The following is a 25,700-nucleotide window of genomic DNA, read 5'->3' as shown; positions in this document are numbered from 1 at the left end:
TAGGGTTTCAAAACCAAATCTGTACTGAGTAAAAAGCCCTATGCTAAGACTCCAGGTTAAGAATCTGTTCTAGGGGCAGCTAAGTGGCACAGTGGATAGAGCACCAACCCTGGAGTCAGGAGGACATGAGTTCAAATCCAGCCTCAGACACTTGACACTTACTAGCGGTGTGACCCTGGGCAAGTCACTTAACTCAAATTGCCTCAGTTTTTTAAAAAAATATGTTCTTTTGGCCCTCAAAGACTGAGCAGTAAACCTGCCTTCAGTGGTACTGAATATCAAATGTCTAAGGTTCCCCGCGTCTGGTACCTACATCCCTTTACAATGTTCTCCAACCTATCTTTCCATCTACATGCTGTGTTCTGTCCCCTTCACATACTCCATTCCAAACTGACCCTTAGAATGACATTCTACCTTCTCTCGCCAGGCTTTTGTCCAGACTATCTCCCACACCTCTTTTCCTCTCCACCTTTGGTAATCCCTGGTTCCCTTCAAGGCTCAGATCCAGTGCCACCTTCTACAAATAATCCCCAGGTTGTCAATACTCTCCCCACCAAATTACTCTTTATTGGCCCCACAGTAGAAGAGAAGCCATTTTCATTTTTGTCTTTTTGCCCCCCCCCTGCCCCCAGTAACTAGTACAGTGCCTGGCATATAGATGGTATTTAATAAATGTTTATCAAATTGATTCCAGTGTCCAGAGTTCCACAGTATTTGACATATCAATTGACCTACAGAGTACCAGAATCTCAAGGACAAGAAGCTAAACCTCAGACCCCAGCCCATCTGTCACAGACAACTTTGCTGGAGCCAGATGAATGCCAAATCGCCTAAGGTGACCTAAGGCCCCTCCTTGAAGAATTCTGCAACATTGAATACAGATTCTTGGACTGCTCTCTTTGTCTCAAATCAAACAAGGAGGATGGCTAGAGAGAGCAGGGAAGCGCCTAAAGCCCCAAACCACAATAACTGGATAAAATACTGTTCTTTAAGCTTTTAGCTTAAGGTGAACAGGCAGGAAGAAGGATTTTTTTTCCAAATGCACTTAGATAAGATGGTACATTTGTTATGATTTTGTAATTCACTGGGTTTCAAAAGGAGAAAGTTGTTTCTGATCGACGACTAGTTATAATTTTCTAAGTGAGTTTCTCCAACAGCATGTACACTGTTCTATCTCAGTGGAATTGCGGAGCTAATCAATCACTCTTACCTAACAGGTAACTTACTGTGAAAATAAAGTCCTCGACCGAACAATAAACTTGAACACATATTCCAAAGCTTTAAGAGTCCTTAGGATAGGTTCACACTGCTCCCCTCTGCTGGAAGTATCCAAGTAGGTCTTCAGAACTGTCATCAGTTTCCTAAACAAAAGTTTATATTTTCAAAATACTTCTCTTCCCAGGACATGGTGCAGTTATTAGTTTGTGCAGGAAATCATGAAGCATTCAATCCATGGCATATGACAGTGCATAATAAATCTATCACTGTGTATAACTGTGTGCATGTATGTACAAAAATCCCCCAAACAAATAGTATGAAGAAAGTCAATTATGTTAGGGAGGTTGGATGGAATGATCTCTAAGACTCCTTCCAGCTCCAACATTTTATAATTCAGCAAAAAAGAAGAACTAGAAAAAACTGGCCATAGCAAGGTGGTTAGTGACTACTTAACTATTAGTGACCATCCTTGGGTATGGCTATCAGTAAAAGGTGGGGTTAAAAGTCCTTTTCAGATGGAGAAGAATGGTGCAGGAAGTATGAAAGATGTTATAAAGAAAGGGTTTGGTTTTTTTTTAACATATTTTGAATCTTTAAAGGATTAATCTCAGTCTGTAGCTCAGCTGTTTTCATTGCCATAAAAATTCAAATGATCCTATATGCCTGCGGACTAGGAAACCTAGAAACTAGTTCTAATACACCCCCATCTCTCTTCTCTTTGTAATATGTCTCCAAGAGACACAGGAACAAAATATCCTTAGAATGGGTGGTCAACAGGAAGCCCCTCTGACTCCTTAGGCCTTCTGATATAAGAAGCAGACATGGAAGGACTAAAATTTATTGGTCTGATTTAGAACCCGAAGAGGCTTTAGAAGTCATCTAATGCAATGCCTTCATTTTATAAATAAGAAAAACTGATATCCAGACACTTTTTCAATTCTAAATCTATGCTCCTATGACCTTCCATTCAAGAGATTAGCTACACTGTACTTTCTTTTTCTTTCTTTCTCTCATTCTTTTATTTACATTTTTCCAGTTCTTAGACATTTCAAGATGTGGTTTCTTTTTGTCATAATAAACAGTTCCAAATTCTATCCCTCTTTCCATCTCTCCCCTCCCCTCTCCTTGAGGAGGTAAGCAATCAGATATAGGTTGTACACATGCAATTGTGTAAAACATTACCATAATAGTCATTTTGTATAAAAAACTTGAAGAAAAGGGAAAAAATGAAAGAAAGTGAAAAATAGCATGCTTCAGTCTATGTTCGATCAATATCAATTCTTTCTTTGGAGATGGATAGTATGCTTCATCATTAGCCCTTTGGGATTGTCTTGGATCATTGTATTACTGAGAATAATTAAGACATTCACAGTTCTTCATCAAACATACATTGTACTTTCAAAAGACTAAGCTAGGAGAGAAAAGCTGAAAAAACCTCCAACTAATTTACTGACTCAGTTTCTTCATTTATAAAACAAGAGGACTAGATCTTTAGAACTTCATTTAACTCTCATACTGAATGAGGCTCTAAGGTCAAAGTCTACAAAATGACCCTAGTCCTTTCTCAGGGAAGTTAATGTGAAACTTCTTTCTTTTTCTAGAAAGAAGAGCTGTGGATTCAGGCTCCAGGGAACTCTTAAAGGCCAAGTTCTCCCTCATCCCCAGGATAAATGGGTGATGAATGACGATCAACAAGAGAAATCCCAGTGAGAATATGCACTTACTTGTAAGCCAATGTTGCACTGAAATGTTGTTGTATATAGGCCTCCAGGACAGTATTGAAATGCTGGAATTTCCGATCTGCGATGAGTCCTATTATATAGATCTGATAAAGATGCCAAGAATGAGCATATATGAGGTGGACTTTCTGTGTAGATGATACAGACACGGATGCTTACATGATAGGACTTGAAGAGTTCTCAGATGCTACCTTGTTAAAAATATCCCCCTGTGCAGTATTACCTGAAATTCCTCTATTGGAAATTCATTTCTTTTGACTAAGGTTTTACTGTATCCAATTTACATTTATGTTTTTGTTTTTGTTTTGTTTTTTGTTTTTTTGTAGGCAATGGGGGTTAAGTGACTTGCCCAGGGTCACACAGCTAGTAAGTGTCAAGTGTCTGAGGCCGGATTTGAACTCAGGTACTCCTGAATCCAGGGCCGGTGCTTTAACCACTGCGCCATCTAGCTGCCCCCCAATTTACATTTAGAATGTAAATATTCCTGGGTTGGGGCAACCAGTTAAGCCATAATTGGTCATTAACATCTTTGCTGACTTTTCTCCATGACAATAAGAATGTCACTTTTTTTGTGAGAGAAAAAGAATGCAATGAGTTTAGATGGGTGTCAGACCTTGATGGAGGGCTACAATGGAAGGGAACCTAGGACAGCATGATGGCAATAGGATGGCACTGAGACAAGACAGGGCTGCCCAAAAGGAGTAAGGAAGTCCCAGAAAGTCCTATTGCTCTCAGCTAGGTTTTGGGCTAACCCCGAGGAGTCAGCAAAAGCAACCTAGATACTTCCTAGTATCCTACTTCCCATATATCCAGTCAACATAAATTTGTCATCGAGACTTAGAATCTTCTTTCCTCCCACTCCACTGCAGTTATAAATGAAAGTCTGACTCTTAAAAGAAACACGATTCAGGGGGCGGCTAGGTGGTGCAGTGGATAAAGCACCGGCCCTGGATTCAGGAGTTCCTGAGTTCAAATCCAGCCTCAGACACTTGACACTTACTGGCTGTGTGACCCTGGGCAAGTCGCTTAACCCCCATTGCCCCGCCAAAAAAAAAAAAGAAAGAAACACGATTCCATCAATCTGTCCAAATGTCAATCCCATGAGGTCTCAAAGTACAGTACACATCAATATCTGAATTCAAAGCATCCCTGCAGCTTTCCACCACCCTCTTACCAAGGCATCGAAGACCAGGATGTCATATTCATTACTCTGGGAATGTTCCATCATGATATTAAAGAGGGCATCCAAGGTATCTTGGAGAAACTGGGGCAAAAAAAGAAATCTCACATGAGTTAATGGCACAGACAGGGAACATGGGACTTCTGACATAACAACTCAGAAGATCCTAGATGCAGAGCTAGTAGGGACCTCTGAGGCCATCTAGTATAACACCCTGATTTTTCAGATGAGGAAACTGAGGCCTAAGGAGGTGAAATGATCACAGAAGTAGTGAGAGCCTGAGCAGGGATTTGACTGCCCATCTTCTGATTCCAGAGGGAGTGTTCTTTATGCTGTGCCACTCACTACCTTCACACGGTCAGTAAACTGCTTTAAAAGGCAAACAGGTTCCTGGAAAGAAACTGGTGCAGTACATGTTGGAGGTAGTTAGATATAGGCACTCAGGGCACCAGTTTGGAATAATAGTCTGTACTCTAGGGTTGTTTTTTGTTGGTTTGGTTTAGTTTGTTTTGAGATCTGGACCTGTGTATTCATGGATATAGAAAATTTCCAAGGAAGAAGCTCCCCCTAACCAATATAGATCAGAAACTCTCCTACAAGTTAGAGTCTATAGTCTTATAGAGAGTTGCTTGGCAATATGGAAAGGTCAAGTCATTTGTTCAAGGTCACAAAGGTCACAGAGCCAGTTGTGTCAGAAGTAGGATTTGAACCAGGTCTCCCAGACTCTGAGGCTGGCTCTCTCTTCACTGCAACAGGTTTCTTCTTGTCCCTAGTTTGAATGCCATCAAGTAAAGTAATAATAGAAGACATTTCTACAGAGTTGTAGAGTCTGAAAAGTACTTATACATATTCCATTTGACTTTCCCCATAATCCTGTGAGGTAGGTACCACAAGTATTATGCAGCAGCTAAGATAGATCACAGGAGCCAAGGAGACCTCCATTCAAAGTCTGCTAGCTGTGTGATCTTGAGTAAATCACTTAAACTTCAGGTTGCCTCAGTTTCCTCAACTGTAAAATGAAGAAATGATAATACCTCCCTCCCAGGGCTGTTGGGAGTAAACAGTGAGTATTTGTAAAGTACTTAGCATATTGCCTGGCACATAGTGAATTCTATATGAATGCTTATTATTGTTTTCATTATTATTATTAGCATCTCCATAGTTTTGTTTTATTTTGCTTTGCTTTGGGACTGGATCTGTAGGTTTTTTCAGTGTAGGAAACTCTCAGGAGAGGAAAGTCCCTTAAAAATGCATATCAGCACCTTACCTGAGACACAGTCTTAGAGAGTTGCCTGAAGCACTGAGTGGTCAAGCAAGTGGCCCAGCATCTATCAGAGGTAGAACCCGACCTTCAGTCTACCTAACTCAGAGTTCAGCTCTCTATCCACCAAACCACTAGGTTCCTGGATCTTCATGTTTCAGAATAGGAAACCCAGTTTCATCAAGGTTAGTGTTTACACTGCTAATAAGTGTCAGAGGCAGGATTCAAACCCAGGTCTTCACTCCAAAACTAACACTCTTTCTAATACCCCAAGCCTGCCTGCCTCAGAGGGTGTGGCTCAATATTCCCCAAAGTCTCTGGGATGGGGGCTCTGCCACACAAAGTGTTTATTCCTTGGTTTTCTGACTACACAAAACTCCTGATGTAAATGAGGTCACAGTGCCTGCTGAGGTACTTTCCTTAATCTGCACTGTGGGGAGAAAAGAGCTGCTTTAATTAGACCAACACCTGAAATGCTTTATATCCCCTCTCTGTCACCAAGTGGACATAGCCAAAATTACCTGCAGCACTCTGCTTGTGCTGGCAGAGACCTCAGCTATATAGTCAGGTCTCCATCCTTTGAGATTTTTTTCCCTTCTTCATCTCTGCCTTATCAAGTTCGATAAGCAGGTCAAACCAATTGTATTTTCCTAACTCTCCTGTCAATCAATGGGTTATAATAAAAAAAAACTACCAGTTGCAGTCCCATAGCTGCAAACCTTAACAGCATGCTGACCTAGTACCTACTATGTGCAAAACAGTCCACTAGACACAGCAATGCACCAATCAAAGCTTCCTGAGAATGATTTCCCAAGATACTTTGGGGCACTCTGTTGTGGTACATCTATCAATTAACAAGCACGTATTAAGTACTTACTAAGTGCCAGGCATTGGAGATAAAAAGGCAAAAGGAAAAGAGACCCTGTCTTCAACAACCTCTATCTGGGGAGACAAACATGGATAGACAGATGAGAGATGAGAGATAGATAGAGAGATAGAGAGATAGATAGATAGGAAGAGATACAGAGATACAAAATTGATATAATATTAGCAAGGGGGGGAGAAGTACAGGTAGCTGGAGGATCAGGAAAGACTATGTATTGTAGAAGGGAGTCATCGAATTAACTCATTAAAGCAACCAGGGATTCTCTGAGACAGATGTTAATAATACAAAGAGCACTCAATTTAGAAACTTCAGTTCAAAGCCCAGGTCTTCTACTTGGTCAGTGTGTGATCTTGGATAACTCACTTTACCTCTGGATCTCATATCTGGATCTGTAAATGAGGGATTGGGGCCAGATGATCTCTAAATTTTCTTTTAATTCAAAATCCCATAACCTTTTCTCTATGACCTATTTTATAGGCATTTTCAATACTCCTTTGGGGAGAGAGACTCTCTAACCCCCTTCAGAGACAACCCAATTCTGTCTCTCAATGCCCAAATTTGGATGTATGTGAATGTTTCTATGCATATAAAGGAATTTGATTAAAAATAATAAAGAGATTCATACCAACCTTCACAACTTCTTCTCCATCCACAATTTTCAGCTTTTCTAAATTCTCTTGTAGTAGTTCAGGTTTCATACGCCACTTTAGCAGACCTAGCAGACCCACTAGAACACAGACAAGACACATTATCAATCAGATTAGGACCTTTTGTTCAGGCCTCCTGCCTTCCCCTGATTCTCCCTCCTCTTCCTTGCACACACAGACTCTTCCTCTTTAATATAATAAACACAAACACTACCCCCCCTTTTACCCCAACCCTACCCCACCCTCCTAAGCAATCCCATTACCATTCTGAGTTAGCTTTGTAGAACACACAAGGGTGGAAATAGAGAACACATCTCTGGAACTGATCGAGAGTCCCCCTACACTGCTGGAGCTCCGGCTCAGGGTGGAGCCCTTGTTTTCGACATGGTGCCGATAGGAAGGAAGAGTCAGGTAAGCACTGGCATCCTCCATCTTCTTGCTGTCCCCCTGAAAACAATACCCAGGTTACTCCTCCACGACAAGAGCCAAATGTCTGATACAAGTCAGGGATGGTAGTGACCAAATTATTAGATAGTCATGAAAAGCATGGGTCACAGAGAGGAAGAACAATGGGGTCAGATATGAAAGGACCGAATGAGCAGGGAATTACTGAACTTCTACTGGGAATTTGGATCTATTTGTGCTGTAAAATGGAGCATTGAGAGTTTGTTTAATGGAAAAAAAGTGATCCAGCAGATGGGGGCATACAAACTGGTTGTTTCAATTCAATGTATAGTTACTAAGAACCTGCTATCTGTCCATTTCCAGAAAGCATGATAGAGGAATACAGAATAAAATTGCTGAGGCCTTCCTACAGAGACTGACAACTTACCCTAAACCAAATTTTCTCTACATAGAGAAGAGTTATCTTTAGACTAGAAAATTATCCTTCACTAATTTATATCCTCTTCCCTCACCTCCCTATCAACAGGACAGAGAACTGAGAGTTTAAAAAAAAAAATCAAAGGCAATGAGCTGGAAGCTAGGTCATCAGGATTCATTCCTAGCTTCCCTTAATCTTTGTCACATTTCCTTGTTCTATAAAAGAGGAAGAATCAAAGTGTAGCAAGCTCTAGCTCATTCCCGTCCCAATCAGAGTCTAAGGTGAAACTCACAGGATCACAGATTTAAAGGTGTAAGAGACTTTAGAAGGCACCTATGTATATCTGCATTATTTTACAAATAAGGAAACTGAGGCCCCAAAAGGTCAAATGACTTGGCCAAAGTCATGTGGATACTAAGAGGCAGAATCAGGATTTGAACACAGTTGCTCTGTCTGGCTCCAAATAAAGCGCTTCTTCCACTGTACCACACTGCTATCCTCACTCTATATATGATGGGACACCCAACAAACATATCTCTCATTTCTCTGTTACTCATCTGTTTGATTTTTCTTTGTAAAAATGATCAATATATTTCCTGAGTGGTATATAAAGTTCAAAAGTAGGGAAGAAAGGAACTTTAGTAAGAAATTTATACTATATTTGATTTTATTGTACACTAGTATTTGCTATAAATGTTGAATTTACAGTCATAATAATGATCTATATATATGAGAGAAATGATTATTAAATAACTAATTGTTAATATTGGGAAAACAAAGGATTTAACTCTTTCTGAAACTGTATTCTCTAATAGGCCAAGTCAGCATCTGAAAGATTGTTGATAATGAGAAACAAAACCATTGAAACAAAATTCTATAGTCAAACAAAACAACCCCACATTGGTCATGTCCAAAAAAAAAAAAGGTGTCATAGTGCATCTTGAGTCCTCTTCTGTGCATAGGTGGATAGCATGCTTCATCACTGGTATTCTAGAATTGTGGTTGGTCATTTCATTGATTACAGCTCTTGAGTCTTTCAAAATTGTTTATTTCTATAATATACAATTAGCTTTCTCCTCAATCTCATTCATACCCCACTCAGGTAGGGAATTCCATTGTGTTCTATTTAGGTTTGGGTGGGAATAAATGATTTAATTTGATTGCCAAGACTGGGAGAGGTTTGGAAGTAAATGACATAAACAAAGTTACATCTCCTAGCCCTTCATTAGAATAGGTCCATCTCTTATTGTAATATTCATTCTTCTCATTACTTGTTAACCAATCAGAGTCCACTGCCACCCTCAGGAACACTGACTCTTCCAAGGGCATATAAGCATTGAGTCGGTTCTATAAGGGGTCTTTAGCAATCAAGAGTGTCACTGACCTCTTTTATTAATCATATGCTAGCATGATTAATACAATGATTAATTAGCCAGAAATTATGTCTCTCAAACATTTTATACATCATCATCTATATTTAAACTCTAGTAAGTACATTAAAGATATTCTAGTATATACTATGTACTTAGCATTTTAGCACTTCTATTATTGGTCTATATCAAGTTAATTCAGATAAAATATTGTGCTAGTGAGGTCAAGATCATTGATTAAAACTCAGTGTACACTACTAGTTAGGTATGTTTTTATGATCACTCTCTCACTTTGCTTCTAAACTCACTGTTTTTATTTTGCAAATATAAATCACTGTAACAAAATCTGAGGTGAAAGGGTATAGATAGATGAGTGTAAACCCATACTCTGAAGTCCATGCCACCACCTCCAAATATGCACACATTTTTAAGTATATCAAACAACATAATCCTATTACGTCCTGGCTCTCCTTTATCACTCAAGTAATTCTTATTAGATTGCCTTTACCTCAATAAATGTCTATACTTTCTCTGAAAGATCTATACTTTCCCTGAAAGCATTTGAAATTCAGTCTGTACAGAAATATGTGAACACACACAACCTTCCAAACTGATTAAGAAAGATGGATGTATATTATAGAGATAAACAATTTTGAAAGACTCAAGAGCTATGATCGATGAAGTGACCAACCACAATTCTAGAATACCAGTGATGAAGCATGCTACCCACCTCTGCACAGAGGAGGACTCAAGATGAACTATGATACCTTTTTTTTTTGTTTGGACATGACCAATGTGGGGATTTGTTTTATTTGACTATAGAATTTTGTTTCAATGGTTTTGTTTTTCTTTTTTCCCAACTAAAGAAAAAGGGAGTACGGTGTAGGTGGAGATAGAGTTCACCCTCCCCCCCACCAAAAGGAGAAGAAAACAGAAGGAAGGCCAGAAGGAATCACAAACAAGTAAGGAAGTTTGGAAATTACATGTTGGATTTATTATATACTTAAGAAGAAAAGCAAGCTTTACATAATAGAGATTCACAGTTTTATGTCCAATACCATCCCTCTGTTCTACAAAGTATATGGAAATGCTCATTTTATTTGGTGTTTGTTAAGTTCAGAATAAGAAAGAAAATAAAGAAAAAAGGAAAAATGCTATTGTACCTTCAGGACTAATAAATCATGACACCCATCCTGCAGAGTGGTTCCATCCTCCTTCATCAGCTTCACATAGGACATGGCAAAGTTCTTTTCCCCTTTATCTTTAGCTGTAAATGGAAAATCTGTTGTCAGAGAAGAGAAACTTAGAGAGGCCAGTCATCCCATTGCCCCACCCACCAGGGTCCTTGACAGCTCCTTGGGCTGCACACTTACACTCTAGGGATGACCGGTGCCGGAACATGAAACGCAGGTGGATCTTCTGCATGTCTTCAATAGGGACAGCCACCTTTGCAAAAAGGGACCAGGACTCAAGAAACAGAGGGTTAACATCCCCATTCCCAACACCACCCAATCCATTCCACTGAGGGCTCTGCACACTGATTTATTACACATCCATCAAATCTGATGAACCATAAAGAAATTACACAAGGACTAACTATGAAGAGAAAATAAAATACCAAATATAATCCATTTGCCAAATTGCATCCCCAGCCAATAAAAATAAGACTGTAGATTATAGTGGGGAAAAATGAATCTCCCCAAATTGATATAAAAGTCACATAACTTTAGCACAGGGTTTTATGCACTGCAAACTGCACAACGTACATTTCACTCTCATACTCCAGGAGTTCTGGAAATTGCATCAATGCTTAGCAAATTAAGTGTGGTCATTAGGGGCTTTGCTTGAGGAGCCTCATTTATGCAAATTAATAACACATTTTAATCCAATAAATATTAGATTCAGAAAAAAATCCTGGGGCTAAATCCCATCCGTGATTATACACAGAGCTTCTCCTTGCTATTTCTCTCTAACAAGTTCTGTTACACTAAAAATCAAGGACCATTAACCTCCTTGACCACCCTATGCAAATCATCCCAGTAGCACTGGATGGAGATCCCTGAAGTCTTGTTCCAACCATTCCCATCCCTAGTTTCCAATTACTAATCCCACTATAACCTGATCTAAGTAGTCTGCTAAATTAAAATTGTGAGCAAAGAGCACAAAAGAATGCCATGGCACCCATTAGACAGAATGCCAAAATTGGAGTCAGAAAGACCTGGGTTCAGATCCCACATCAGATACTCATTAGCTATGTGAACCAAGGCAAGTCACTTAGGCTCTCTGTGTCAGTTTCCTTATCTGTAAAATGGAAAATTGGATTTTATGGCTTCTAATATCCCTTATAGCACTAAATCTATGATCCTATGAAGGTCCACCTTAAAGCCTGTTACTGATTCATGCTTTAGGGAACCTTCTTCTGCCCAGAGCATGAGCTTATCATCCTTTACTAAGTCTATATGCTATTCTATCTCTTTAAGATAAGGGCAAGGGCATTGAAAGTGTTCAATGACTCCTCCCATCTTCATCTTCTATATAGCATCCTGCTTAGATCAGAGAAGAGCAAAGGTCAAAAATTTCAAAGAAGGGAAAGAATTTTTGGGAGAAAAAAGTCCTCCCCTTGGGAAAATAGCATGCAAGGTATGCTAAGTGGCACAGTGGATATAGCACTGGTCCAAGAAGACTAATCTTCCTCAGTTTAGATCTGGCCTCAGACACTTGCTAGCTATATGACCCTCAGGAAGTCACTTAACCCTGTCTGCCTCACTTTCTTCAATGAGCTGGAGAAGGAAATGGCAAACCACTCTAGTATCCTTGCCAAGAAAACTCCAAAATGGAGTCATAGAGAGTCAGACACAACTGAAAAAATGACTGAAGGCATCAATGCTTCAAAGTTTTTAAAACTCAAAGCTGAAAACAAATGCCAACATATATAGTGTTTCTGTGGCTGGGTTTGTCTGAGGGACAAGGTTAGGGTTGTGAGGGAGAGGGAGATGTGGAAGAAGTGTTGCAAACTATAATGCAATGTGGACTGAGATGGTGAAATGTCTCTTACTGGGCCCCTGGCCAAATTCCAAACTTAGAATAACAGAGTATTAGGGTTGGCAAGATCCTTATTTTAAGAATGAGGTCCTCAGAGGTTAATTGACCTACCCAAGGATGCACAATGAGTTATAAAGGTTTAAATGAGTTTATATGAGGTTCACTGTGCCCTTTTCATAAGTCTAATCCATCTCCCCCATTAGATTATCAACATCTCTCCAGCAGACACAATGTCTTCTATTTCCTGTGTCACCATCCTCCCTGCTCTTATTCTTCCTTTCTAATAATATATTGGACCAGGTCCACAGGATTAGACATGAATCATAGATTTAGATTTGGAAGGGACTTCAGACCTCATCTGGTCCAACCTCCTCATTATACAAATGAGAAAACAGGAGGACCAGAGAGGTTAAGGAGATTGTACAAGATCACACAGCTAGTAAGCATCCAAGGTAAGTTTTTAAACCCAGAGTTTCCTTACTCTAGATCAAACACTTCATGGTGCTGAAAATAGATGATCACAATTAGAATTAACATAGGAACGTAACTTCAGAGACAGAAGGGACCTCAGAAACCATCCAATTCAACCCCCTCTTTTTACAGATAAAGAAACTGAGGTAAAGTGGCTACTCCAACTCTAGTCATCTTGAAAGGGACAGTTCCAACATTTGAACCCAGGTTTTCTGATTCCAAATCCAACATTCTTTCCAGTGCATTAGCAGCCTCTTTTTCCAAATTTTTACTGAAATATCATTTAAAGTTCTATCAATTGGTCTTCTGCATACTCAGAACTGTAGGTCTTAGGTGGCGAAACATTTTAACGCACATTCACCAAAATGCTAACTGGATTACTGAGACGAAGAATGCCCACCAGAACAGTGAGTCAAATCATAAATTTCTTCCCTCATCCACCACCAGCCCCTTCCCCAACTTCTACCCTACCTTGACTGTTTCCATCCAACGTGGCTGCTTGACTTGGTAGTAGAGGACAGATCTGTACTCACTCATAGGCTTGTCTCCAGCTCCCACACAAATGGCATTCTAACCCAAAAGGAAGACAAAGAAAAAGTTGTGGATTTCAGTTTTCTTCTCTTTGACAACTTTGGTGCCAATGTCTTGGCTGGCCAAGCTACCTGGAACAATCCTCCCTCTTTCCCAACCCTCCCAGCAGGTACCTATCATTTCTCCTCCACATTACAGATTTATCCATGAGCACTCCAGCCCCTGGAAGTGACAGCTGCTTAACTACAGAAATTCTATTACTTGCATTCTGGAACGCACTGAAGCAAGGCTGGCGCTGATGACGCCTTATTGTAAATGGTAACGGGCCCAGTAGTTACTGAGCACCACTGGTCTTATTAATCCGATTTGTTTCCTAAATCTAAATGTGCACCAAGTTTACAAACAGGCTCAAAGCAACCAAGCAGCAACTCATTCTGATGGATTTCTAATGTGAACACATTGGGAAGGGGAAATGTGCAGGATTTAGAAGCATATGGGCATCAGTGTTAGAGAGTGAGGTTGGCACAGAGAGAACAGGGGAGTCTAATCAAAAGGCCATGGGCCCATGGATAAGGAGACCTTCAGTTTATGGCTGGCGCTATCACTAAAGAGCTGTGTTGTTTGGAGCAAGCCACTTTACCCATAAAATGAGTGGGTGGGTCCAAATGGATCTGGAGAACCTTTCCAACTCTGTAACTTCATGATTTGATGGATCTAAATGCTTTCTATGGTAACTTTATGATCCCACACTGCAACCCTGAGTAAGAAAGAGATTTTGTAGGGTGTAGGAATTTTATTCCCTCTACTTCTATTTGTGGTAGCAGCCTACCAAGAAACAAGTCTAAGGGATTATTATTATTGTCATTAGCAAGAAGAAGAAGAGTGATAATATTTATATGACACTGTTAAGTCTTGCAAAATGCTTTACATGTGTTAGTTCATCTGATCCTTTCCACAATCGTATGAGACAAGTTCTATTAATATCCCCATTTTAAAGAAGGTGAAACTGAAGTTGACATTAGGTAAAGAGACATTTGCCTGGCATTATACAGCTAGCAAGTGTCTGAGGGAAGACTTGAAACTAGTTTTTCCTGACTCCAATCCAGTACTTTATCCACTGTAGTACTTCCTGCAATGCCTGAAGATGTGTGTGGTGTGTATACTAGCTATGAAGAGAAAATATATGTAGCGTGTTATTAATTTACTACATATTAAGAATGTTCTCTATTTTATTTTACTAAGTTATTATGATATTTTGCTATTTTATTAATTCCAAAGACTAAGATGTTTTAAATTCTCAAATGTTTATTAAAAACCCTATACATACACAACTCTTTATATATACATGTCTTTTTTCTTTCACCACAACTTTTATTTCACTGCCATAAAAACAATATCAGTGGAGATCAGAACCTGCTCTACAACTAGTTGTACAGAATTACCTGGGAAAGTGAAGGGTTCAATGATTGGCCCAGGACTGAGAGGCTCTAAGGGGCAGCACAGGATGACCATCATGGCATAGGACCAAGGTATATATACTAAATACCTGTCGAATCCAACTGAATTATGAGAAACAAAAACCTGCTTGTCTCAGAAGAACTCATCCTTCTATCCTGGGCTTTCAAGGAAGAAAAATTCTACTCAAAAAATAAAAGTCCATATTTCTTTAGTGATGTATGGTATTATCTTACAGAAAAGGAAACTGAGGCTGAGAGAGGTCAAGAGACTTGCTAAGGGCCATGCAGTTGGTCAGTGTCTGAGACAGGATTCAAATCTATACCTTCTTGACTCTTAGTCTTGTGCTTTACCCACTAATTGATTCTATTTATGACCAAATCTCACTTGTCTGAGAGCCAGGACCCAGACTCCTTTTGAAAGAAATATCTAGAGAAGAGATTGACTTTCAAAGAGGCTGGGGGAAGAGGTCCATGATGCATGACCTTAGGAAAAGGTTTTGGGCTTTTAAATTCCTATTGAGATGTTGAAACTCACAAGCTTACTTTCAAGATACTTCAAATCCAATGCAATTAAGAAAAAGGGAGTCAGATCTTAGAATATCCACTGAAGTCCTCTTCTTTCATGTCAGAGAAATAACCCAAAGTACAAAATTTAAGTGTGGGCCCAGTGGGAACTTTCATTGATATCTTTTAAGGAATAAAGTCAGGCTAACTTCCTAGAGGACCATCACCAGGTTGGCCACAGCAACTCTTGAATACCATCACTCATATAGCAGAGAAATTGTGATCTGTATTTGTGGAGGAAGCATCAACACCAGGGTGCATAGATCTAGAACCGGAAGGGACCTGAGTGAATCATCTAGTCCCATTCCTTCATTTTTCAGATGAGTTGACTAAGGCTTAGAGAGTTAATAGTGACATGCCCATATGTAACACAGCTACTAAATGTCAGAGGCAGGATTTGAATCCAGATCTTTCTGACTCCAAGTCCATGACTCTACTCAGTATACCAATAGTTCTCAGAGAGTGAGTGTGGGGCCTGTGGAGCTACCTGAGACCTTTTTCAGAAGGACCTAGAGGTCAAAACTAATTTCATAATAATGCTACGATGTTTCAATTTCTAATACAGTAAATATTTCAAGCTATAAACCACATAAACAATAGTTTTGGGGGGTTTCTCGATTTTTAAGAGTATAAAGGGGTCCTTAAACCAAAAAGTTTGAGGACCATGCTACATGTTCCATACCATGCTGCCTCTCACTGATTCCTGAAGTACTGCAGGGAATCTAATGTGTAAGGCACCATAGGAACATCTTCTGTAGTAACCTGGACTCTGACTTAAGCCAGAACACTGGGTTATATTTATAGGTTTACAGTTTTAGCAGCGTCAGTAAATTCTGCATGGCTTACAGATTCTGGAACAAAGACTGATCAACAAAGTAAAATCCCTGCAGATGAGTGCAGAGAGTCTCAAAAGATCATCTTGTACCTTGGTGAGAATTTTCAGTTTCCTAAGGTTTGAAAGAACCCCACCCCACAATCATCCCTAAGCCCAAGCCTGAGATAGTCCCGTTTTGTCTCAGAGCTTTGAAGATAAAACTGAAAACTTTGAAGTGGCTTATTATACCACTGAGGAACAGCCTGGGTTGGTGGGGAGACTGAGGGCTACATAAATCAATCTGAAACTCGAGTCGGGTTGTCAGAATAGCTTCCAAATTCCCCATAAATAGTACATAACACTTCCAGCAGCCTCCTGCTGCACAGTGAGACTAGGTGTGTATTCACTTCTCTCACTCCTGCATTTTCCTTTCCTTTAGATGCCAAAGAGAATAAAGAAAAGCAGAGTAGTATGCAGACTAAACGACTATAAAGGACAGCTGTGCCACAATAGGTGGGGATTTCTGGGGGTACTTTTTTTTTAGTGAGGCAAATTGGGGTTAAGTGACTTCCCCAGGGTCACACAGCTAGTAAGTGTTAAGTGTCTGAGCGGATTTGAACTCAGGTACTCCTGACTGGAGGCCCTGGAGGGACGATGCTCTATCCACTGTGCCACCTAGTTGCCCCTCTAGGGGCACTTTTAAAAAGGCAGATGCCACACCTCAAACTCCAGTGGCTCCCCATCATCCCTAAGAACAGACATAAATTTCTGTTTGGCATTAAGCATTCTTCACAGCCTGACGCCATCTACCTTTCCAACTTTGCGATGCACTCTCCCTGGCACATGCTCTACCTTTGTGCTATTTCTGACACACATCATTCCATCTCCTAAATCTTTGAATTGGCTATCTCCAGTACCACTTCTGTATGAAGTACTATCAGCTACTAAGGCCTTCCTCTTTAAGGTTATCTTGTATCTGCTTTGTATATCCCTTGCTTATAGACATGTACATTGTCTCTCCCAGTAAAACATAAGTTTCTTCAATGAGGGCCAGTTCAGAGGAACTCCAACCTACTTCTACTGAAACCATATCTAGAGCCTCTTCTAAGTCACAAAGATGAAATCATTTTCTTGAAGGTTATTCACTGATGGTGGAGAGAGTGTATAATTATGTTTTATGGGTTCAGATGCATCTTATTTCTAGTACATTATAAATAAGACAAACTGTTCATGTTTTAGTCTTATGAGCCCATGCTCTTGAAAGGGATGCTGGTGACTTCCCTTGGAAGAATATCAGCAGCTATCAAAGTTTCTCAATTATCTGATAAGGAAAAATAAGCCAGAGACCTTGGCCAAGTGTACCTGGGCCTTCCTTCTTAAGAGGGAACATCCTGGTACTTTATCTATGCAAGCATTGTATTGCTTTCACTATAAATCAATGAACATTTATTAAGCATTCGCTGCAGTCAGGCACCGTGGATACACAAAGAATGGCAAAAATGGACCTTCCTTCAAGGAGCTTACTTTCAAATGGTGGTTGTAGCCTCTTTAGTCCTGGGCAAGTCAACTGAACTCTCAGTGCTCCCAGGTCAAGTCTCAAAGATTACAAATTCAGGGCAAATTCACTAGCTTATCTGCATTGGCAGAAGGAGTTTTTTTACCCAGAGTTCCCTCCCTATTGGGTCCAGCCCAAAATAAAAGATTGGAAACCACCTAAGGACAAGGAGCAAGTCTTGTTTATCTTAATCTCCCTCAATGTTATGGCAGTGAATCACACATAATAAATGGTTTAACATATTTGTTGAATGAATGAATATTATAGTTGTTAAAGTCATTATCTTTATTTATAATCATATGTTACATTTCTGTGTCATCAGAATTTTATTCATGGAGCTATGAATTGGACCAGCTGTTTTGGGTAATGATTTGGAATTATATGAGTTAATATCTTTTGACCCAGTGATCCCACTCTGGGAGATATAGTCCAAGAAGGTGAAAGACAGAAACAAAGTGTATACATACATACATACATACATACATACACACACATATATATATATATACATATATACACACATATATAATTTAGATTTATAAAAGTGTTTATATATGTATGTGTATATATATAACAGAATGTATATATGCATACATGTATTTGTAGTTATATGCATGTATATACATTATATATAAAAATATCCAAATATTCATTCTAATATCTTTTTTTTTTTGGCAGGGCAATGGGGGTTAAGTGACTTGCCCAAGGTCACACAGCTAGTAAGTGTCAAGTGTCTGAAGCCAGATTTGAACTCAGGTACTCCTGAATCCAGGGCCAGTGCTCTATCCACTGTGCTATCTAGCCGCCCCCCTCTAATATCTTTTTAATTGACATTTTGAACATTATAACAGCAATAAATGTAAATATTTCCATAGACAAAGAACAAGGGGAAAGATCTATGTACACATGCATATATGCATGCACAAAAGTGCACACATGTGTGCATGTATAGAGATATGCATGCACATGTATTGCCTTGTACAGACACATGTATATATGTGCATGTATAAACAGACTTGTATATAAAATATTTTATATGTGTATGTATACACATATATGTTTATATAAGGTATGTATGTGTAAAATACATATATTATGTGTGGGTGGGTATATATAGGCAGTTAGGTAGTACAGTAGAGAGAGTACTGGGCCTGAAGTCAGGATGACCTGAGTTCAAATCTGGCCTTGGACACTTCCTAGCTGTGTGACTCTGGACAAGTCACCTAACCCCATTTGCCTCAGTTTCCCCATCTATAAAATGAGCTGGAGAAGGATATGGTAAACCATTCCAGTATCTTTGCCAAGAAAATGCTAAATGAGGTTATGAAGAATCGCAAATGACTGAAATGATTTAACAACAACAAAACATATGTATATGTATGTGTATGTGTATGTGTGCATATGTATATGGTCTTCTTTAGGTAAGGAATTGTTTTCTCTTGGTCTCCAGAGCATCTGACACATAGTAGGGATTTTAAAATGCTTGTCGACTACTAATTAATTAAGGAAATAGGATGCCTAATTCCCAGTACAGAGCTTATTCAGCAGTTTTAGGCAAGTTATTTAAATAAATGAAAATACATTTATAAGCCCTCAGCATCTTCCCAGCATTGTTCTAAGCACTGAGGATACAAACACAAAAGATAGATCATGCCCTCAAAGAGCTTATATTCAAATAGAGGGAGACAACACATTTAGGGCAGTGATAGCCCGGGAGAGGCATATACATAACCCCATCTCTAAAATGGGGTTAACAACAAGCCTATTCATGTCACAGGGTTGCTGCCAGCAACAAATATGACATTTGTCTAAAGAATAGTCCTTAGACCCTAGAGATCATAATATCTCCACTTGAGAACTCTTTGATGGAGGTATCCAAGATGAATTTGATGCTCTAGGTATTCCTAGAGGAATGCAACATGGCATAATAAAAAGAATACTGGACTTGGAGTCAAGACCTCTGACAATCACCAACAGTGTGACCACTGACGAGTCATTTAGCCTCCCTGGGCCTCCATCTCCTCATCTGTAGAATGGGGATAATGATAGCTCTAATATCTATCTCACAGAGTTGTTGTGAGAATCAGGTGAGAAGTGGTATGTAAAGTGCAGGGCAGACCTTACAGCCCTCTATAAATGTCAGCTCCTATTATTATCCCTTAGCATTTACCCACTCTACAGGAGGGCTCCACTTTACATTCCTTCCTGCCTTGTAGGCTGCCAGCAGGGTGACAATCAGTCCTAATTCAAACCCTCCTTTCTCTGCCCCCCCATTCCAAGAAGCCTCAGCTAAAGCAAAAGGAATTAAAAGCAGGACAAGGGCATTGCTAACCAAAGGGAGAATAATTACAGCTTTTTGCCCCAGCCTTTCCCAAGGGCAGAATACATCTAGATCATGACAGACTTGGCCATATTACTAGAAATCTATATGTTTAAAGGGGGCTTTTCTCAAAGAACTCTGTTCTTTTCTCACAGGAGGTATCTGAATGTGCTGCCTGGCACTTTATTAGGCAATAATATTTATTTCTGTAAAAGGGAAAAGACCTTACAGAGACTTCCATAGTGATTTTCAGTAGTTAGCTAAATTCCCCCATAACTTCCCTAAAATATAAAACTAGAAATTATAATAATTCCTCACATCATTATAATAGGTACTATTCAGATTCAATAATTTGAAAAATAACTCATATCTTCATCTGGAGGAAGTCTGCCTATTCAGGGAAAATCTATGAAATTCTAAGTAAAAATAGTTCATTAGAGCCAGAGACTATGTAAAAAGCTCACATTCTGGTTTTCTAACTTTTCGTTATAATATGTCCTTGAGAAACATCAGAAGCACCCATATCAATATTCTCAAATGAAGCAGGTTCAAGAGTTCTTTAATGGGGAGCTGAATAAAAATATCTTCAAAGAAAAAGATTGAGGACTTCCTGAAAGGCAATTCTCCTTTAAGATTAAAAAAAAAAATTCTCCTCCTCCTTTATATGACTATGGGCAAAGTGCTACTTTCTCACTTAATTTGCGTTTTGTTAGGAAGGTCTTGGATATTCTACAGAATAGGGAGGACCCAGATACTTCAATTTCTGTCTCCTGATATCTGCAGTCTATATGAGATTGAGGGATGGATTTAATAAAACAAATCTTTGCAGCTTCCTAGAAACTTGGGTGAAATGGTTTCGGTCCCTTTTTAAAGATTGTGAACAAAGCAGAGGAGTTAATGGAATCCCCCCCTACCCCTAGATCACACAGCTGGGAAGGAGGAAAGTTGAGACTATCTCACCAGACCACTTCTTTTTTTTTCTCATGATCCCTTTCTGATCTGCACTTTCCACCACCACCACCCCCCACCACTTCTAGCTTTTATATTTGGTCATTTGCCACATCAATGGGTGAATATTCACCTAGGCTTAAACGTTTGCTTATGGCTGAATTTATTTTCAACTCAGAAACACAGAAGGAGAAATAGGAGAAGCAAAACCCTCCTACACACTGGACACAGATGCTGAAAAGCTTAAAGAAGAAATAAGCAAATAAATGTAAACACACATGATGAAAATTGTATAGGACATATGCTGTATAAATATTTAGAGCTATGTGCTCTGCATTCTTAAGTGTACTAAGCTAGCCCCCTGGAGACCAAATTAGGAATTGACTTTTCACCAGATTTTCTGCTTGAGCACTGACAGGTTACATAAAGGGATCGGAACGTCTGTTTTGGGGACATCCCAAGTTACCACATTCTTTCTAGACTTCTAATTTCTCCCTCTCTGTGTGTCTCTTCTCACAGACACTGACTGAGTAAACTAATATAGGTTTTAAGGACAATGACAACTTTCTTCTTTAACTAGAGAGGACTAACTTGTAAATCAAGACCAAAGTGAAAGGCATATGGAAAAAAGAAGAATCATATACGTGTGTGCCTAAGGCAGCATGATGTAGTGGGAAAGAGGGCCAATATCAGACTCAAGAAGTCCTGGGTTCAAATACTGTATCTCACACATTGCTGGGTGATAAGACACTTGGTAAGTCACTTTATACCTCACGCCTAAGGCAACCCTGTAAGACTAAAAGATGCAGAACATTTAGTTGTTGATCTTACATTAGTTCCAGGTCATGTTCTCACCAGAAGTTTCCCTCTACCAATGAAATCACAGATAACAGATATCTATCTACCCATGTGTTCTTGAAAGAACTCACATTTATCAAATGGTATCAAAGTGTAATCCACAGAGCTCCACAGGTCCCCAAAGACCCTAAGAGGTCTTCAAGGTCAAAACTATTTTCATAAAAAGATTAAGACATCATTTTCCTATTAAAATACTCCTCCCTTTCCTAACTATATATCTACTTGAAGCTACATTGTCTTCGTATAATTTCAAAACAACTTACTCTAACAGACTGAATGCAGAAGATATGAGAATCCAGTTGCATTCTGTTTTTAAGTCAGAGATTTAAGAAATTTGCAAAAATATGTTAAAATGGCACTTTCTCCATAATTGTTTTGTTTTGGAAGATATAATTATTTTAATTAATATTCCTAGGTAATAGATTTATTATTATTTGTAAATGAATAAATAAATATTTTATATATCCATTTTAAATTTTAACATAGTAATCTTGAATAGATATCACCACATAAAAGATCTTTGAGGTCCTCAATAATTTTTAAGTATGTAAAGTCTTCTTGAGACCCAAAAATTAGGGAATTGTTGATGTAAAACTTTAAGGTTTCCAAAAGGTTTTATCTCATTTGATCCTCATGATAACACTATGAAGTAGGAGCTGTTATCCCCATTTTGCAGATGAGGAACCCAAGACCCAGAGAGGTTAAATGACTTGCCTAGAGTCACACAGCATTAAAGAGTCTGAGGCATAATTGGAACCCAGGACTTCATGACTTCGAGTCTCAGTCTCTTGTTCCTACTCTAGCATGTTTCATATATAACTTCTCAGGAAAATAGAGTCAGACCTGGAGTAATGAAGAATACAGATCATATAGTTCAATACTAACACAAAAAAAGCCAATATAAGAGAGCAGAATTTTGAGAAAAGGCTTTCTGCTAGGAGAGGCCCCCAGAAGTTGCCTATATCACTGAAGGAAACAGAGGAATCCCTTACGGGCAGCACTTTGCCATCCTCCGCACAGACACACATGATCACTTCCACGTTCCTCTGCGTCGTCTTGTTGTACTTGTCAAAGTCTCCTTGTAGCAGGGTAATGTAGATGTCGTTCCTGACATCCCCTGAGGCAGAAAGACAAGAGTTAGACACCAGAGTCAAAGACAGCAGGAAGGGAACAGTCAACTCACTTCAGCTGGTGCAGAAGAGGATGAGCTAAGAGACAAGATGAGAACATCTATCTTGCTTCCTCATTTTAGTGTCAGGAACAATCAGAAGAGCTAGGGAAGCACACACTTATCCTAAAGAGAAGTTGGGATTGGGGTTGGCATAGGAGGGAAGGAGAGTTCGTGGAAGAAGAAGCCATAATGGAAACTCAGTCTTGAAATGTTAGGTATACAAATTATCCAGGTTTTTTTTTTCTTTTTCTTCCTAAGTTAAACAACTTAATTTCCATCCTATAGTGACACCTTCTGGGAAAGCAAAGAGAAGACGAGAAATCTAATATCAGCTTAGGAGCTCCAGCCAAACATAAATCATCAGGCTTTTCACTGAGTGGGAGCAGAATAGAATAGGTCCTCGGTCCTTTGACTAGCTAAGCAATGAGAACTGGGCATCCCATGGGGCAACCCACAGTGTTGGATAGGGAAACAGAAGATCAAAGTGAATTATCATTTATCCAGAATGCCAGGGTAAGCAGATGCTGACTCAGAACCCAGAGAATGATTCTTAGGGAATACTAGAGGAAAATAAATTTTCTCATGGTAAACAAAAATGCATCAAGTACAGGAAAATCCAATTATAACAGATATTTGGGAACAAGGATAACACCCACATCATACTCTGTTTATAGTGAGATACCTTTTATGTATCTGTGTATAGCAGAGACATAAATTGATTTGCAGTATAACCAAACCAAGACCCGGGATTCCAAAGTCACTAAATTTCCTTGGGTCTCAGTTTCCTAATCTGAAGATTGACCAGACTGGATTGACTCTGAGGATCCTTCCCAATCTAACTCTATGATCTTTTAAGCCTATGTAGGATGAGGACTTATTTCACAGGGTTTTAGTACATGGGTAGACTTTTGCGTTATGTATTTCCCACAGTCAACTCTCAATGATCTGACCAAATCAACTCCCAACTATCTGACCCAAATATTGCTTTTGCATTTATTCACAGAGCTGACTCTGAGTGTTTCCTTGATACTTTATTACTTCTGCTATTTAATCATTTGAAATATGAGGAGTTAAGTACCTCCCTTGGTCTAGGGGAGATATGAGAAAGGGCCGCTCATTTTAGGCTGGAAGCTTGCACTTTGCGATCACACTAGTCATTCTCAGCATGGAATGATGGTCAGGAAAGGAGCTTAAACTATGGACGCTAGACAGTAACAGAGTTGTGTTTCCTATTATTTGAGTTGAATTAACAAAAGAAAAACCATATTCTTGTTCAAATGTAGGTGGGAGGGCATTATAAAATAAATGATAAATGTTTAGGATGACCCATCACTTTGAACTAACCACGCTCCATCCATCAGTACAAATAACTAAAAATTGATAAGATGTGCCAAAGAATCTCTTCAGAAAATCTACTTTCATTTGTCTCTGTATGATCTATTTGATACTTAAGCACTTTCAATCTACAAGGGAAGCCTTAAACTAATAGGAAAAATGCCCCCTGATTCATTAAATTTAAACTAACGTTAACAACAGTACTGAAAGCAAAAGCAACTTCTAACAACGACAACAACAAATAAAAATGTAAAGAATCCGAGACTCCCTATTCAGCAGTTTGAATCTCCTATTTCTCTAGTTCTCATAGAAGAAAGAAGTGAAACTCTGCCAGACAGGGAAAGTCACAGACCAGGTCAGCTCCTACCGGGCATGATGATTTCAGGAAAACCAAGCTTCCTGGCCACCACTGTCGTCCTGTCTACCAGGTGGGGATAGTCCTTCCGGATCTGAATGATGTCTCCGACCAGCATTTTCATTGTCACCCAGAGGCCTAAAGGACAATATCCTTTGTGAAGATCTTTTGTATTTAACATAAGTTATTTTATTTTCTGAATTGAACCAATTCTCCACTTTCCCTTCAGTCTCTCTCACTGGAACTGGTCGTCAGGAACAAACATTGTTCACATTACCAACAGAAAAAAATTCTTTACCTTCTACCTAATGTCAATTCCATCCCACTGAAAAGATACTTATTATGTAATTACTGTATGCTTAATAAGAGCATTGTACTGGGCACTGAGTAAGATACAAAGTTTAGATAAGACATAGTAAAAGATATGGCACATACCCAGAAAACTGTACAAAGAATAAAAAAATAATACATGGAATCTGTACCTAAGAGAAGAGCAAAACAAATCACTAGATGAAGAGTTAAAAAGGTAAAAGTTTGCTACTAATTGGGAAAGCTCTAGGGAATAGGTATCATTTGACCTGGATAGAAATTCAGAAGATGACTAGGTAAAGGAAGGACATTCCTGGTATATGGAATAGCATTGGCAAAGGCCCAGAGATAAGAAAATATATGGTGTGATGGGGAGACACAATATTTCAATTTGCATGGAACATGGAATATAAGACCTAGAGTATAATCATATAATGTTGGGGAAAGGCTGAGACTAGAAGGTGGAAGTTGTTGAATATTTGGGCAAAAAAGTTTGAATTTCATTCCTAAGGCAAAAATTTTTTTTTTAAAAGAGGAGTGACAAGGCCAGATACAACTTTGCAGGAGAAAAATGATGTTTGTAGAAATGAAGGATGACATAAAGAGGGAAGAAAGGGGAGATAGAGAGACGTGTAGGAAAGTGGTTATAATAGTCCAGGCAAGTGATACAGTAATTCAGGGTCTGTCCTTGGGGTGTAGGAACAGAGGAGAGATATGTGAGAAATGTTGCAGAGGCAGAATTGGCAGGATCCGGTAACTAATAAGTTATGAGAGGCTAGGGAGAGAGGAGAGTTAAAGATAATATCCAAGTTTCCAATATAGGAGCCTGTGAGTATAGTGGTATCA

General features: G+C 39.2%; 1 protein-coding gene across 1 annotated transcript in view; it reads right to left on the bottom strand.

Annotated features, from left to right (window-relative positions):
* DOCK2 (dedicator of cytokinesis 2) overlaps window positions 1-25,700 on the bottom strand; it is a 500,741-nt gene that overhangs the window by 407,556 nt on the left and 67,485 nt on the right. The window contains exons 13-22 of the mRNA XM_043986513.1: window positions 24,558-24,683; window positions 22,677-22,801; window positions 13,109-13,207; window positions 10,498-10,570; window positions 10,288-10,391; window positions 7,195-7,378; window positions 6,914-7,011; window positions 4,132-4,221; window positions 2,943-3,043; window positions 1,227-1,361 (exon numbers count right to left, since the gene is read on the bottom strand). Coding sequence (XP_043842448.1) covers window positions 1,227-1,361; window positions 2,943-3,043; window positions 4,132-4,221; window positions 6,914-7,011; window positions 7,195-7,378; window positions 10,288-10,391; window positions 10,498-10,570; window positions 13,109-13,207; window positions 22,677-22,801; window positions 24,558-24,683 — 1,135 coding nt within the window. The remainder of the gene's footprint in view (window positions 1-1,226; window positions 1,362-2,942; window positions 3,044-4,131; window positions 4,222-6,913; window positions 7,012-7,194; window positions 7,379-10,287; window positions 10,392-10,497; window positions 10,571-13,108; window positions 13,208-22,676; window positions 22,802-24,557; window positions 24,684-25,700) is intronic.

This window comes from Dromiciops gliroides, chromosome 2 (genome assembly GCF_019393635.1).
Source record: "Dromiciops gliroides isolate mDroGli1 chromosome 2, mDroGli1.pri, whole genome shotgun sequence".
Classification (NCBI taxonomy): Eukaryota; Metazoa; Chordata; class Mammalia; order Microbiotheria; family Microbiotheriidae; genus Dromiciops; species Dromiciops gliroides.
The sequence above is the reverse complement of the archived record's forward strand: the minus strand, read 5'-3'. Positions and strand labels throughout refer to the sequence as shown.